A 16735-nucleotide genomic window follows, 5' to 3' on the forward strand; every position below is an offset into this window, starting at 1 on the left:
GCTATATCATCTAATAAATATATCATCTAAACCAAATCGTCTTATTTGACATAATCCACATATATCCAATGTGCTACATATGAACAGAGCTCTCATTGCCTACAATTTAATATAATTTCCCCATCAATAAATACATTTATCCAAAATACAATTTAAACCAGTTTATTTCAGCTTGCAACCACAATTTCTATAAATATTTAAGCCTAAGCAATTTATAGATAATATTTTGCGAATTACTAGCCAATTCCCTATTAGTCATAAATACATAAAATATTTGAGTTAAACTGAATTAAATTGAATTGAGCCAAAGACACAAATTGATAACTGCCATAGATCCTGTCTAAAATGATTGAACAATAAATGCTGTCCATATGTATATGAAGGACAAATGAGTAGAGTGAATTGAAATCGAATTGAGAAAATTAATTTCCACAATAAACAAATAAAGACAAATAAACCAATACGAAAGATTAATACAAATAAGCTTAGAAATTTACAGTTAAACCCAATTAAATGAGGGAAAAGCTTTGTTAGATTTATGTGCATATATACACATAAATAAAGTTGTTGTAGTTGTATATGTGTTAATGGATCAAATATGTAATATGTATGCCTGAACGTCCGATGGATACTCAGCGCAGGAAGGAAAATATAAATAGCCTTTACAAAGATCGGTACACTTGACTCAATTCCATGTTCCAATTTCTTTTAGCCGCCAGAAAAAACAAAATATTTTCTGCAACGAAGTCATAAAGGGTCTTGTCTGTAAAATATGTTAGATGGATCAGCAGTTCGTACTCCAATTCGTTCAATTTGGGTGTGACGACTTCGGATGTGAGCTAAGTGTAACCAGGTCGCTCTCCACCTGGTCCCTCCAACGGATTGGAGGTCTTCCCCTTCCTCGGCTTCCTCCGGCGGGTACTGTATAGAACTCTTTCAGAGCTGGAGTGTTTTCGTCCATTCGGACAACATGACCTAGCCAGCGTAGCCGCTGTCTTTTTATTCGTTTAACTATGTCAATGTCGTCGTATAACTCGTACAGCTCATCGTTCCATCGTCTGCGGTATTCGCCGTTGCCAAAGTTCTGAGGACCATAAATCTTACGCAAAATTTTCCTCTCGAAAACTCCTAGTGTCGTCTCATCTGATGTTGACATCGTCCAAGCTTCTGCACCGTAAAGCAGGACGGGAATGATAAGCGACTTGTAGAGTTTGAGGACTTTACTGTTCAATTGCCTACTCAGTCCAAAGTAGCACCTGTTGGCAAGAGTGATTCTGCGCTGGATTTCGAGGCTGACATTGTTGGTGTTGTTGATGCTGGTTCCAAGATAGACGAAATTATCAACAACTTCGAAGTTATGACTGTCAAAAGTGACGTGGGAGCCAAGACGCGAGTGCGCCGACTTCTCATTCACCTCCAGACCCATTCGCTTCGCCTCCCTGTCCATGCGGGAAAAAGCAGAACAAACGGCGCGGTTGTTGCTTCCGATGATATCAATATCATCGGCGTACGCCAGCAGCTGTACGCTCTTGTAGAAGATTGTACCTTCTATTTAGTTCTGCAGCTGGTATTATTTTTTCCAACATCAAGTTAAAGAAGTCGCACGATAGTGAGTCACCTTGTCTGAAACCTCGTTTGGTATCGAACGGCTCGGAGAGGTCCTTCCCAATCATGACGGAGCTTTTGGTGTTACACAGCCGTATTAGTTTTGCGGGGATACCAAATGCAGACATCGCGGCATAAAGGCAGCTCCTTTTCGTGCTGTCGAAAGTAGCTTTTAAGTCGACAACGACATGTGTCGATCCTGTTTCCACGGGTCTTCTCCAAGATTTGGCACATGGTGAATATCTGGACTTTCCAGGTCTAAAGCCACACTGATAAGGTCCAATCAGTTTGTTGACGGTGGGCTTAAGTCTTTCACACAGTACGTTCGATAGAACCTTATAGTCGATATTTAGGAGGCTTATCCCACGGTAATTGGCACAGTTTGTGGGATCTCCCTTTTTATGGATTGGGCAGAGCACACTGAGATTCCAATCGTCAGGCAAGCTTTCTTCCGACCATATTTTACAAAGAAGATGATGCATGCACTTTATCAGATCTTCGCAGCCGTATTTGAATAGCTCAGCCGGTAATCTATCGGCCCCTGCCGCTTTGTTGTTCTTCCAACAATTGTGCATAGTTATTTGCCCTTCTGCAGGTAGTTGAGGTGATCTTCACTTTTCCTGGAAATGAAAGACCTTCTTCACAGTAGGTTCGCCAGGTGAAGGTCTGCATTTCGACAATGCGTTGGTCTCTGATGTGTTCTAGTGGATCCATTCTTCGGTTACGGTTATGAAACGGTATAGAATTACCTTAAGGATGGGCTTAAATAGTGTTAAGCACTGTTGTGAAGTGAACTCCCGGTTGCGCTAGTTCTTCATAAGACGTATGACCCATGCGGTTTTTTGAGAGACCTGCTGTCTCAGCTATCTCTCACATCATCAAACGGCTGTCTGCCAATACGAGGTGGTGGACTCTTGTAAAACTGATCGTCGTTTTGAAACTTCTGAAAGCAATCTCAGAAGGTCACCATCAAAGGAACGGAGTGTCCGTATACAGCATCCAAATTTGCTCCTTTTCTGTTTTTGTAAAAATTCACTGACTGGTCCGGTACCAGACGCAGTCAAAACTAAATTACGAATCATTTGAGATCAAGCGATGTCAAGCTAAAGGTCCTACGAGGTCAATTTAGGTCAAGAGTATCAAGCGAGGCCAGTATTAGGGTCAAGGAAGTTCAATCTTGGTATCAAAGATTCAATGTGGCGGACAAGAGAGATCAAGTTAAGGATCGAGCGCGATCGCTATTGGGGTCAAGAGAGTTCAAGCTTGGGGTCACTAACCTCTCGGTTAAGCGAAATCATTTTAGGAATCAAGGCATATATTTAGAAAATTATTTATTGAAACACTCTACACAAATTTCTGCAAAATTGTTTAAATATAAAAATATTTAAAAAGCATTCCAAATCATGCCAGCGAGTTAACGCGGAAGCAAGACACACAAAAGAGCACGGCTTAGCGCTGAATATGTGTAAATGCTGCACTTAGGCGGGTCTAACAAGCGCTTAATAACAACAACAGCAACAAGGGTAGTGACAAACACTACTAAAAACAGCAACAACAATAACAATGAACAAGCATACAGCTGACAAAGCGCATTTCGAATGTCACTTTTCAAACACACGGTGCCACTTGCCACATGTTGCAGGGCACATATGTAGACAAGTGGAGTGCCGTTGCAATGCAACGTTAGAGATTTCTGCACTTTATTATTGTTGTTGCAAGGAGTTTTACACTTAAAAAGGCCGGAAGAGGTGCGCTGGGGCTTTTAAAAAATCAAAAAAACAACAACAACAGCAATAAACAACACTCTTTGCAGCACTGTCAGCTGCAAGTGGCAAGCGTTAATGCAAACGCTAACTGCTGTTGTGTGGCACGGCCGCTGTCGGCGACGCTCGGGGACAATATGAGGCTTTGAGCGGCGGTGGCGGCTGGTAAAAGCGTTGCAATCAGCGCAACGGCGACGCCAATTGCAGCAAACAATATGCTCCGGCGCGTTGCAAGGCTTTGTTAGGCTCTTTGCATTGCCGGCGCTTTATTTTACTATTTTCCCGTTCGTGTTTTTTACATGCTGTTGCATGTAGTTGCGCCTCAAGCGCACTTGACACATGGCGTTTGCGTTGCACCTGCGCGCCGCGCCACACGCACACAAATGAACACCGAAGCAAGGCAAACAAAGAATGCATGCGAGTAGGGGGTCAATCAGGCTGTGAGCTGTATTCCCCCGGAAAACAGGACTTCAAAATACTTTAAATACAAACGCCTGCGTGCATCTTGTTGCATGTTGCATGTTGTCATCAGTCGTTGTTATGCTGCAGAGACAGTGCTGTGTGTTGCCAGAGGCATATTTGTTTTTTAAATCCGGACTAACAAAAGGCTCATGCTTGTATACTTAGTACCTATAAATACTATGATCTGGATCAGACCCTGGTAGGCCATATTTGGTTGAGTCAATAATGTGAATTTCAGAAAAAAGAAATCTTGTTTGTGAGCTCCATTTCGTCGGATCTAAGTTAGAGATCCCAGTAGTATTAGAAATCCAAAGGCTGGCAAAACTTTTAATTTCTTCATAAACTCGAGGCCGGACTGATAAGGTTGTCAAAATGTTAAGAGGTATTCCAAGTTTTTAGAGTGTTGGATTTTAATCTCCACTTCAATTCCGTGATTCTTTATTGGATAATTCTGAAACATTGTTGTATTTGTCAATCAAGTCTATGCCTTGAGGTTAAAAATTGTTTCCTTTGAGTGTAGAATTGATACGTTACTTTCTACTAAGAAATATTATCTTGTGAGGGTTTTTTAGTTCCTGTAGTAGTAGTTATTGCTGTAGCGAAATAAAATGTAATGTTAATGAATTTTGAAGAAAGCTGCTGAGGTGATAGTAACTCGAAAACTAGAATGTGTTTTTCTCATTTTTTGGAATTCCTAAAGAGTCTGCCGAAAGTTCTCAACACCACTCGCGCGCCAGTCGGTTCTACTTAACAGGAACGGAACCGGATTTTTATCCAGCCAATGATTTCGCGGTATTCCTCAATATTATTTGGGAAATTTCTGAGGAATTCTACAAGTTTTTCGTTTACCCACCAAAAGTCAGTCCTCAAACTATATACTTTAGTCTCACTTAGTTCCGTTCCAAATATTTTCCCTCCAGGTCATGTGACTTGTGATTCCTCCATATCCTCCATCTAATGCAAACACCGGCGCAACAGTTGCCATTCCTTTACGGCAACACTTTGTGGCATGTGTGGCACAAAACGGCATATGCAAACATTTACTTAACAGTTAACGGTAAAATAAAGTCTTTGCAAGCACTTAGGTATGGAAATTCTAAGCTGGCGGCGCAATAGTTATTATCGCAACAAAATATTTATACACTTTCAGTCTGTTGGGTATTTGTGTGCCCACAGTAGTGTGGTGTTGAAGAAAATGGGATGATTTTGATATTTTTTTTTGAAGAGACTTGAAATATTAGTTTTCACTTGTGATCCATATTAATCTGGTCAGAATTAGAGATCGTAAAAAGAGCGTTTTGAATAGATTTTTTGCTTTTTTGTTTATGTGATTCAATACTGGCTGTAGTTATTTCTGGAAAGAAAAATCTTCTGAAGTAAGTTCTTGGGTCTTTACTTTTCAGTTTAGATCTTATAGACCGTTGTAGAGATAATTATTATATAACGCAATTTTCCAAAATTGTAATAAACCTTTTATTTTAAGAGGAAGAGTTCGGAATTTTTATCAGAGTTTTTTTTGGAAAATTTTTATAAAAATTGGGGCATTACCTATTCACTTGTATATAAAAAAAAAATTATATGCAAGTTTTCCCATCTTCGCACCACTGTGTCTTACTGTATGAGCTTCCCTGTCAATACTACTGTGGATTTCAGAATTATGAGTTACAAATGCCAAAGATCTACGAGTGTACTTAATATATATAAAGGCATAATATATATACTTATGTGAGCTCACACTTATATACATATATTTTATTGATATACATGTAATGTGTGCATTTAGTGCAACATTTCTGGGTATTAGTTGCTAAAAAGGGCAGCGACAAGTAAAGACTCCTCAGGTGACATGTGAAAAAACCAAGCAAGAGCAACTCAGAAAGCTTAACAAGCAACAACAACGCTGACGACGACACAAAAGTGCATGATATGAGCAAACATACATACATTTATATATGGAAATACGCTCCTTTGCTTGTGTTCGTTTTTAAAAGCGCAGCATAAATAAATAATAAGTACTACTAAGCTTGAAGTAGCAAATAAACAAGAGGTTTGCCGGAAGTGCCGCTAAAATAACAATACAACAATACAACAAACACAATAGCAATCGAGGAGACAGTGGACGGGAGTTAAAATGGGTTGAAAATGACACTTTGGACTTACAGTAAAATATAAATCTGATCTAAGAGTAAGTGCAACGTTCATATTTATCTATATATCTTTATATTTATAGAATCTAACCACAAAATGTCTGGCCTGTTTTCAGTCATTTCTATTAAAAAATTTTGGAGAATTTTAATTCAAGACACGTTCCGCTACTAAGTTTACGAAAAGCTGTTGAAAGCTTTCAAAAGCGGTATTTTTTCTTAAAAGCATAAATCGAAATCTTCAAAAACGTTATTTTTTCAGTGAGAATATCTCTTGGTCCATATTTTTGGTAGTTGGTGAAAGAAAATGAGAATAAGTATAAATGTGGAATTAGGGAGCGACATCTAACCTACTTTTATGAAACTTCGGCTTTTTAACATGAGCTATGATTAATTATATTCTCACAAAAGAAAGTCCCTTTTGCTAGAAATTCTGGTAGAGCGAATCACACTGAAGATTTAGTATGCACTATTTGTATACCCTGAACAGGGTATATTAAGTTTGTCACGAAGTTTGTAACACCCAGAAGGAAGCGTCGGAGGCCCTATAAAGTATATATATAAATGATCAGTATGTTGAACTGAGTCGATTTAGCCATGTCCGTCTGTCTGTCGGTCCGTCCGTCCGTCCGTATGTCTGTATATGTACGAACTAGCCCTTCAGTTTTTAAGATATCGTTTTGAAATTTTGCAGATGTTATTTTATTTTCAAGAAGCTGCTTTGTCGGAACTTCCGATATTGGACCACTATATCATATAGCTGCCATACAAATTGAACGATCGGAATCAAGGGCTTGTATGGAAAACTTCCGCGTTTTACTACAAATCTTCACGAAATTTGGTGTGAGTTATTGCTCATAGAAATAATTTAATCTCCGAAAAAATCGTTTAGATCGGTTCACTATAGCATATAGCTGCCATACAAACCGAACGATCGGAATCAATGGCTTGTATGGAAAATTTTCGCATTTGACGTGGTATCTTCACGAAATTTGACATGGATTACATGACATGGATCTATTTTCTTTATTAAATAACCTTAATGTTTCTAGGAAACAACCCGGCTAAAAAGAATTAGTAAAATTGTTTTTTTTTTTACTTAGTTACTAAAAGAAATGCACCTGTGAAGGGTATATTAGCTTCGGTACAGCCGAAGTTAACGTTTTTTCTTGTTTTTACTAAAATTTTGTTTTTTTGCAAGTTCTCTGAAACATATTTGTATGGATATACTCAAAGATTTCAAGCAGTTACGCCACTGCATTTGTAGACACCACGAGTTCCAACAAGGTCCACATTTGGTGTATAAAATTTTCCTATCTAAAGTGGTGTTGTAGTGCTTAAACGTATATAGGTCCAGATACACAGTCGAAGGCTAAGTCAAATAGCCTCCATGATTCTTTAAGATTGCACTTGTGCGATAGTAGTTAATATCAATATCAGATCGGACCCAAAAATCCGTACAATTTATTCTCAATAAAATAAATTTAGGTTATCTAAATATCTGTTTTTTGATATTTATTTTTTAAATATTCTGAAATGATTATAGCTGAATTTTAATAACTGTAGTCCACGCTTAGAAAGCTTTGAAAGCTCTGGGCAGCTTTAAATACTTCAAAGTTTGTACAGTTCTACTTTGATAGCCAGTTGACAAGTGAGGAGCAAACAGTGAGACTTCCTTTGAAAAGAGAAGAGAATAACTATCAAACAAATAGAGCAGACATTGAATATAACTCAATGACGTTTTGTAGGTATTAAGGACCTTTTTTAATACAATTTCGGGGTTTCAACTATTTGGATAACATCTCTGCGAGTATATAAGATTCTTTATTTAAAAAAGACATCTCAAAAAAATATAAAATACTTGCGATTAGTTTGAAGTGCAATCAAAACTACAATAAATGAGACAGCTGTAGAGATAATCCCTCGCATACAAAATTCCAAAAAGACATCAGCTGCTTGTAGTTGTTTTTGTATAAATGATATATATTTCAAAATTACCTGCATACATTCGAACCACCAAAGCAAATGCATTCTTATCTAGTAGTAGTCAATATTTTTATGCGAAAAATTGATCGCATCTCTTCGCTTGCAGTGAGCTTTTTTTTGCCCTCTGCAGCAGTGTGTATATTTGAATGTAAATAGAAAACAGTGCGATAAAAAGTTTCGACTATTTTTCTTTGTGTTTGTCTCTTTTCTTTTTAACCAGCAGTAGTTGTGCCCACATTTTGTTGAGTTTGGCAAAAGTTTTTGTGTTTACCCAAAGTCACATTTGTTTTCATAATCGCAGAGATATAATAATGTTTAGAAATAAATTTATAATATTAAACTGAATTTAAGTACATTTATTTTAAAATTGAATTAGTTGAATGTGAATATAAATGCAACTTTAAAAGTTCGGAGATTAAAATAAAGAAAATAAAAATTTGGAGCTTAAAAGCTCAAAAGAGCTAAATTTTTTAAGTTTAAATGAATGAAGAGTGAAAGCAAATAATAAAAGTATATTCATGGTTAAAGAAAAATACACGCTAACTTTAAAGCTCAAAGCTTTTTGCCGAGCTCTGAAAGTTTTTCAAAAATTGGAACGCTGAAGATTTTTTTATAAAAAAAAAAAAAATTTAATTGTGTTCATTTTTTGCGCAGATATTTGATGGAATTCGATTTCAATATATTGATCTTTTTTCTAAACTACTGGTTTTGAAAAGCTTTAGCACTTGAAAAGCTCAAATTTGCTAAAAAGCTTCTAAATTTGTTTATATAAAGCTTTTAAAAGTTCAGTAGGTTAAGTATTTATTTTAAAATACGTTTGAAAGAAACACTTTTTTTCTTAACAACAAAAATAATTAAGCCCAATCATTCTTCTTTCATACTTTGCTCGTTACAGATGTGTGTGATTGGCGTTGCAACCGTTTAGCCGGTTATAGCCGAAGCGACGATAGTGCGCCACCTGTCTCTCTCCCCTGCAGTTCGGCGCCAGTTGGAGATCCCAAGTGTAACCAGGTCGCTCTCCACCTGGTCCCTCCAACGGAGTGGAGGCCTTCCCCTTCCTCGGCTTCCTCCGGCGGGTACTGCATCGAACACTTTCAGGGCTGGAGTGTTTTCGTCCATTCGGACAACATGACCTAGCCAGCGTAGCCGCTGTCTTTTTATTCGCTGAACTATGTCAATGTCGTCGTATAACTCGTACAGCTCATCGTTCCATCGTCTGCGGTATTCGCCGTTGCCAATGTTCTGAGGACCATAAATCTTGCGCAAAATTTTCCTCTCGAAAACTCCTAGTGTCGTCTCATCTGATGTTGACATCGTCCAAGCTTCTGCACCGTAAAGCAGGACGGGAATGATAAGTGACTTGTAGAGCTTGATTTTGGTTCGTCGAGAGAGGACTTTACTGTTCAATTGCCTACTCAGTCCAAAGTAGCACCTGTTGGCAAGAGTTATTCTGCGCTGGATTTCGAGGCTGACATTGTTCGTGTTGTTGATGCTGGTTCCCAGGTATACGAAATTATCTACGACCTCGAAGTTATGACTGTCAACAGTGACGTGGGAGCCAAGACGCGAATGCGCCGACTGTTTGTTTGATGACAGGAGATATTTCGTCTTGTCCTCATTCATCTCCAGACCCATTCGCTTCGCCTCCTTATCCATGCGGGAAAAAGCAGAACAAACGGCGCGGTTGTTGCTTCCGATGATATCAATATCATCGGCGTACGCCAGAAGCTGTACACTCTTGTAGAAGATTGTACCTTCTCGGTTTAGCTCTGCAGCTCTTATAATTTTTTCCAGCATCAGGTTAAAGAAGTCGCACGATAGTGAGTCACCTTGTCTGAAACCTCGTTTGGTATCGAACGGCTCGGAGAGGTCCTTCCCAATCATGACGGAGCTTTTGGTGTTGCTCAACGTCAATTTACACAGCCGTATTAGTTTTGCGGGGATACCAAATTCAGACATCGCGGCGTAAAGGCAACTCCTTTTCGTGCTGTCGAAAGCAGCTTTAAAATCGACAAAAAGGTGGTGTGTGTCGATCCTCTTTTCTCGGGTCTTTTCCAAGATTTGGCGCATGGTGAATATCTGGTCAGTTGTCGATTTTCCAGGTCTAAAGCCACACTGATAAGGTCCAATCAGTTTGTTGACGGTGGGCTTTAGTCTTTCACACAATACGCTCGATAGAACCTTGTATGCGATATTTAGGAGGCTGATCCCACGGTAATTGGCGCAGATTGTGGGATCTCCCTTTTTATGGATTGGGCAGAGCACACTGAGATTCCAATCGTCAGGCATGCTTTCTTCCGACCATATTCTGCAAAGAAGCTGATGCATGCACCTTATCAGTTCTTCGCCGCCGTATTTGAATAGTTCTGCCGGTAATCTATCGGCCCCCGCTGCTTTGTTGTTCTTCAAGCGGGTAATTGCTATTCGAATTTCTTCATGGTCGGGTAATGGAACATCTGTTCCATCGTCATCGATTGGGGGATCGGGTTCGCCATCTCCTGGTGTTGTACTCTCACTGCCATTCAGCAGGTCGGAGAAGTGTTCCCTCCATAATCCCAGTATGCCCTGGACATCGGTTACCAGATTACCACCTTGGTCTCTACATGAGGATGCTCCGGTCTTGAAACCTTCGTTAAGTCGCTTCATTTTTTCATAAAATTTTCGAGCATTCCCTCTGTCTGCCAGCTTCTCAAGCTCTTCGTACTCACGCATTTCGGCCTCTTTCTTTTTTTGTCTGCAAATGCGTCTCGCTTCCCTCTTCAGCTCTCGGTATCTATCCCATCCCGCACGTGTTGCGGTCGTTTGCAATGTTGCGAGGTAGGCAGTCTGTTTTCTCTCCGCTGCGAGACGGCACTCCTCATCGTACCAGCTTGTTTTTTGTCGTTGCCGAAAACCAATTGTTTCGGCTGCAGCGGTACGTAGTGAGTTTGAGATGCCGTTCCACAGTTCCCTTATACCGAGATGCTGATGAGTGCTCTCAGAGAGCAGGAGTGCAAGTCGAGTAGAGTATTTCGTGGCTGTCTGTTGCGATTGCAGCTTTTCGACGTCGAACCTTCCTTGTGTTTGTTGACGGGCATTCTTTGCTGCACAGAGGCGGGTGCGTATCTTCGCTGCGACCAGATAATGGTCCGAGTCTATATTTGGTCCTCGGAGCGTACGCACGTCTAAAACACAGGAGACATGTCTTCCGTCTATCACAACGTGATCGATTTGGTTCCGCGTGTTTCGATCAGGAGACAGCCAAGTAGCTTGATGTATTTTCTTATGCTGGAATCTGGTACTACAGACGACCATATTTCGGGCCCCAGCGAAGTCGATCAGCCTCAGGCCGTTTGGCGATGTTTCGTCATGGAGGCTGAATTTTCCGACTGTTGTGCCAAAGACACCTTCTTTACCCACCCTGGCGTTAAAATCACCAAGCACGACTTTTACATCGTGGCGGGGGCAGCGCTCATAGGTGCGTTCTAGGCGCTCATAGAAAGCATCCTTGGTCACATCGTCCTTCTCTTCCGTTGGGGCGTGGGCGCAAATCAGCGATATGTTGAAGAACCTCGCTTTGATGCGGATTGTGGCTAGACGTTCATCCACCGGGGTGAATGCCAGGACTCTGCGACGGAGTCTCTCTCCCACCACAAATCCAACACCAAATTTGCGCTCCTTTATATGGCCGCTGTAGTAGATGTCACAAGGACCCACCTTCTTCCGTCCTTGTCCCGTCCATCGCACTTCTTGGATGGCGGTGATGTCAGCCTTAAGTCGTATGAGGACATCAACCAGCTGGGCAGAGGCACCTTCCCAATTAAGGGTCCGGACATTCCAGGTGCATGCCCTTATATCATTATCCTTAAAACGTTTGCAGGGGTCGTCATCAAAAGGGGGGTGTCTCATCCGAGGCTTTCGTAGATTTTTCATTGGGGGGTGTTTTTATGTGGTGGGTCCCAAACCCTACGCACAACCGCATAAGCGGGCTTCGCCTTCTCACTTTAGCTCGCCTTCAAACGGATGTCTGTTGGCTACCCAGAGGATACTTGGTCTAAAACCGGAAGTTGTGAGCTGCTTGAACCATGTGGAGAAGAATCGTTTCTGGCCACTCCCAAGTGAGTGACAATCAAAAACTTTCCTCACTTGCGTGAACTTCTACACATGATCCCATCCTCCATCGTTACAGATACCTTTTCTTAATTTCTTACACTTCTTCCATTCACTCAGCATATTTCCACTTTATTGCATATAGTTTCTAACAATCTTGATGCCTTCTGATTGCTTTGTTCTGCCACAAATGGAATAAGTAATTGTCATTTCTTCTCGGCATTGCTTGTTCAGGAGTTTCATGTGTTACGTATACGCCTCGTAGTGCGGATAAGAGTAGACTCATGACACCCGGTAATGCACACTATTTTATTTATAAACATTCATATTTATTTCCTGACATTGCATTTATTATTTCAGCACATATTTTTAGTAGAAATATTTTATTATTGTTGTGCTCTTCTTCTTCTTCATACACCTTCCATATGAGCTCCGTTTATGAAATGATATCGCTGCATCATTTCATTAAACGTTTGCTGTGCGATCGTTGGACATAAGTAGATTTGTAAATGTTACAAATACATATATACTGATATATGGATACCTATATATATATATACATATTTACTCATACGAAGTAATTTAAGATTTCCTTGTGAGATTAAAAATACAATTAAGATATTTCCAGCAAATGAATATAAATGAAGGTGTGTAAAATATTGTGCTGCCACCTTTTGTTGTTTTCTCCAACAACAGCAACAATAAATTTGTAGTTTAACGCATGTTGTGTTTATCTGTAAATGGTGAACATCCATATACATATATACACAATATATATATATGTGATTTCTCTCACCATTTGGTCAGTAATTGAAATTTCGACTTGAATGTTCGTAATTGATACACTTGTTCCATTCAAGTATATATACCTAAATTACTGTATTACATATGTATATTTAAATATTAAATCTTATAACTGTTATATACTGGTATATATATTTTTTTATTTCCCCATAATTCATAAATGGAAAATAGGGTCTTTGAAACCGATATTACTATACTGACATAAAATTTCATTGATGAAACTTTAATAAATTTGTATTTAAAGTTGAAATATCATTTGAAACTAAAAAACAAAAACTTGGCAGGAGCCTTAAAGCTTTCAGAATTTCACCCCAAATAAGTCGCATTTATTTTATGAATGCAAAATGCTTTTAATTCAAAACATACTAAAGAAAAGAAATATCTTTATCATTTTGTTGATTGGCAAATATCACCCTTCCGCTCTTTTTGCTTCTTATTCAATGCTTTAAAGGTATTAGATAAAAATAATAAAGATCGGATTTAGTTCAAAGATGCGCCATTTTGTTCGATAATCTGTTTCCATCTAGACGGCAACTTCATATTACCCCCGTCGTGGAAGCCCCCTCCTATTTCGCCTGATATTGTCGTATGTGATCAAATTTTCGTCGCCAGTCACCATCCGCTACAAAACTGGGTCGAGTTCGTTCCGTTTCAGTAGCATATCGCAGTCGTTGATTCGGTCCAGAAGGTTTTTTTGCGTCAAATTATGCAGCACCCGAACATCAAGCTTTTTCGTGTATTTATGCAGATGGTTTAAAATGGTTTGGTCAGTAACTCCCATCTCCTGGGCGATGTCACGAGATGCCACATGCCGGTCTAACTCGATGTTTTCATGATGTGATCGCTATTCGTCGTCACCGGTCTTCGCCGGAGGGCTTATCTATGGTATCGTTTTCACGCGCTCTGAATCGTCGAAACCATTCCTCCGCAGTTCGAAGTGATAGAGTATCATTCCCTAAAACACCATTAGTTTTATGTTTCTCTCGCGGATTTGCCTTTAGCGTTAGTGAACTCCATGTTTACACGTCTATAACTGTTGAACGCAATATCCAAACTAATCATGCATAGTGTCGTTTTGTAGGTTATGTCAAGTCCTTCCAAAGATGTATAGTATTGCCAGATACGAACTATGTAGCGCTTTATACATAGCCGCGAAATTCAAAAGACAAAAAGGCGGAAGGGAGGTATTTGCCAACCTTATTTTATCTTTCGTAGAACTTGAAACTCTGTTTCATATTGTAAGCCCTTTAGATCGCCTTGAGATTTTTTTTAGCAGTTTTATAAGCTTTTATCGTCTCAATGTTGAAAAAAAGAAGATTATAATTTAGAGAAATTAGGAACTTGATTTTAGGAATTATATTATAAAGGTATTTAATACCTTTAGAAATCTTATCAGTATGTATATTTCCAGTACTTTTCAAGCATACTTCGACAATTAAAAATAAAGTTGAGACCTATGTATTGCAGCCTAAAACTCAGACATCCCATCAAAGAGATGGTACTAGCATGTTTTTTTTTATTTTGACATATAATAATAATTTGGGCCCACAACGAATTTCCGAATGATAAACCCGCTCAACGCACTTAGCAACGCCACATGTGATCTTGCTTCAGCTGTTAAAGGATTGCATATGTAAAGTAAACAAACTGTAAGTAGTTCAGTAGGTTACATGCTATATAAGACTGTAAGGTCTTGAAGATATATTATTACACAAGATTCGTAAATTGCCATGAAAATCTAAAAACAGTAATCTAAAGGTCACTCACATAACTTGAACTACGCGTACGAATTCACGGCCGATGTGCTTAAGCGACGCGCAAAAATAATAAATTCAACATTTTTATAGCAAAATTATAAATAAAAACTTAATTATTGAAAGAATACTTTTTATGAAAGTGAAAAAATCGCCAAACAAATATTTGCACGGCATTAAAAATGTGCAAAAAATAGTGAGTAACTAGTAAATAACAGTAAACACAACTAGAGGTTGCCGCCTGGTAAATAGTAAGTGATAAAAAGTAACGGTAAACAAAAGAAAGTCGTAAAAAGATAGGAGAGCAGCCTTCACGCAAGTTTTTTGACACGCAGCGCAACTGCTTGACTTTTCGGTGATTTTGTTGTTGTTAGGCATGTGGGCGTCACAGTGCGATAAGCGGCTGGGCTGAGATAAGCTGCGATACGCGCTGCCGTTATGAAGGCATGTAAACTATCTAAAGTATAAAAAGTGCAGATTTTCACCAAAGTGTTATCATTTACTTCGTATCCAACAAACAAACTACTTATTTGATAAACAATGCGCACCATTTGGACGCTATTCATATGCAGCTTGTGGCTCTGTCACTACGCCAGCGAAGCTACACCAGCTGGAGCTTCGGATGTCGGGCCTGCTGCAGTCCTGACGGCTAGTGGAGCAGAAGGCGCTGTAGATCTGCCTAATACCAACACCAACACCAACACTAACTCCGACGATGGCACTGACAACGACGATTCCTGGTTCAACTATGATGGCCGCATCATCGGCGGTCTGCCCACCTCCATACGCAACTTCCCCTACCAGGTGTCGCTGCAGTACAAAGGCCAGCATATTTGTGGCGGCGCCATAGTACGACCGAACGTTATCATCACCGCCGCACATTGCGTCGACCAAACGATGAAGGTGAGTTCGTTTAAGGTACGTGCCGGCTCCTCACAACACGCTTATGGTGGTCAATTGCGTGCCGTGCAGCGTATACTCCGTCATGAAGGTTACTCCTCAGCCACGTATAATCTGGATGTGGCGCTGTTGCAGCTCGAACGCGATCTCGTCTATACACAAGCGGTGCAACCGGTTGTATTGGCCTCGCGGAATGCTGTATTGTCCGCGCAAGCGAAACTCTTTGTTAGCGGTTGGGGTCTCACCAGCGAGACGGGTTACGTGTCGGCGATGTTGAATTACGTGGACGTACAATTGATACGACAGGAGACTTGCGAGCAGAATTATAAATATGTGGTGCCTATAACGACTGAAATGTTCTGCGCTGGCTATAGTGCGGGTGGTAAGGACTCGTGTCAGGGTGATTCGGGTGGTCCGCTGGTCAGTTACTATCATGGTGCAGCCACATTGTATGGCATTGTGTCGTGGGGTGTGGGCTGCGCACAAAAGGAATATCCGGGTGTTTACGCGAAGGTGGCGGCGTTGAGACCGTGGATTGATGCGCAGCTGGTGGACATTGCGAAACGTAGCGGAAAACTGTACTGAGGGAGTGTTCTATTTAAATTGTACTTTGTAAATAGCTGTAATAGAAGTTTAATTTAAGGAAATATATCAAGGTATTATGTTTAAAATAGGTGAATTTTTGACTTTAGCGATATTTATAATTCTAATGGAAAGAGTCTTCTTTGTTGGTGGTATCCGTAATCCTTCTTCTCTAAGCGCATTGCTACTAATTGGCTGATGATTCTCCTGTACGAAATTCATACCCCCGAGTCTATCTTTAATAAAGCCATTTGAATATGACTAAGCTAGGAAGTAACTTTTTTGTAAATATAAATCAAAACCAGACCGAGACCTATAGCTTAGCTTGAATTTAATGGAAGAATTCGACAAATTGTTTGTTTATTCTAATGAGCCTTATGTAATCTGACTCCTCTCGACAGCCTTCTGTTTTATGACCTATTTTTAGATCTCCGTCAAGGTACGTATAGGTTAGGAACCTCAATTAAACCTAGAATTAGTCAGTTAGCTAATTTCTATGCTGGTAAAACTTTCACTGGTTCTTTGGGGGATTTTAACACATAAAAGGTAGAATCTTCAAGTCCAGGTAGTGTGAGATCAGTTCACTTAAAGCTGTATTAACACATATAAAGTCTACTCAAATCTTTTAACCTTCCTGAGTAAGAAT

The 16735-nt window shown here is 39.7% G+C and overlaps 1 protein-coding gene across 1 annotated transcript; it reads left to right on the forward strand.

The window, feature by feature from the left end:
* The first annotated feature begins 15078 nt into the window (after positions 1–15078).
* LOC105219798 (trypsin beta) lies at positions 15079–16410 on the forward strand. Its single transcript, XM_011196112.3, has one exon. It carries the CDS (start codon positions 15148–15150, stop codon positions 16090–16092), a length of 945 nt encoding a protein of 314 aa, XP_011194414.2. The 5' UTR covers positions 15079–15147; the 3' UTR covers positions 16093–16410.
* Positions 16411–16735: the final 325 nt, after the last annotated feature.

Source organism: Zeugodacus cucurbitae, chromosome 6 (assembly GCF_028554725.1).
Source record: "Zeugodacus cucurbitae isolate PBARC_wt_2022May chromosome 6, idZeuCucr1.2, whole genome shotgun sequence".
NCBI lineage: Eukaryota > Metazoa > Arthropoda > Insecta > Diptera > Tephritidae > Zeugodacus > Zeugodacus cucurbitae.

Bases quoted from the DNA above. Each gene is read 5' to 3' on its own strand.
- LOC105219798 (XM_011196112.3), top strand. From the start codon at position 15,148: ATGCGCACCATTTGGACGCTATTCATATGCAGCTTGTGGCTCTGTCAC.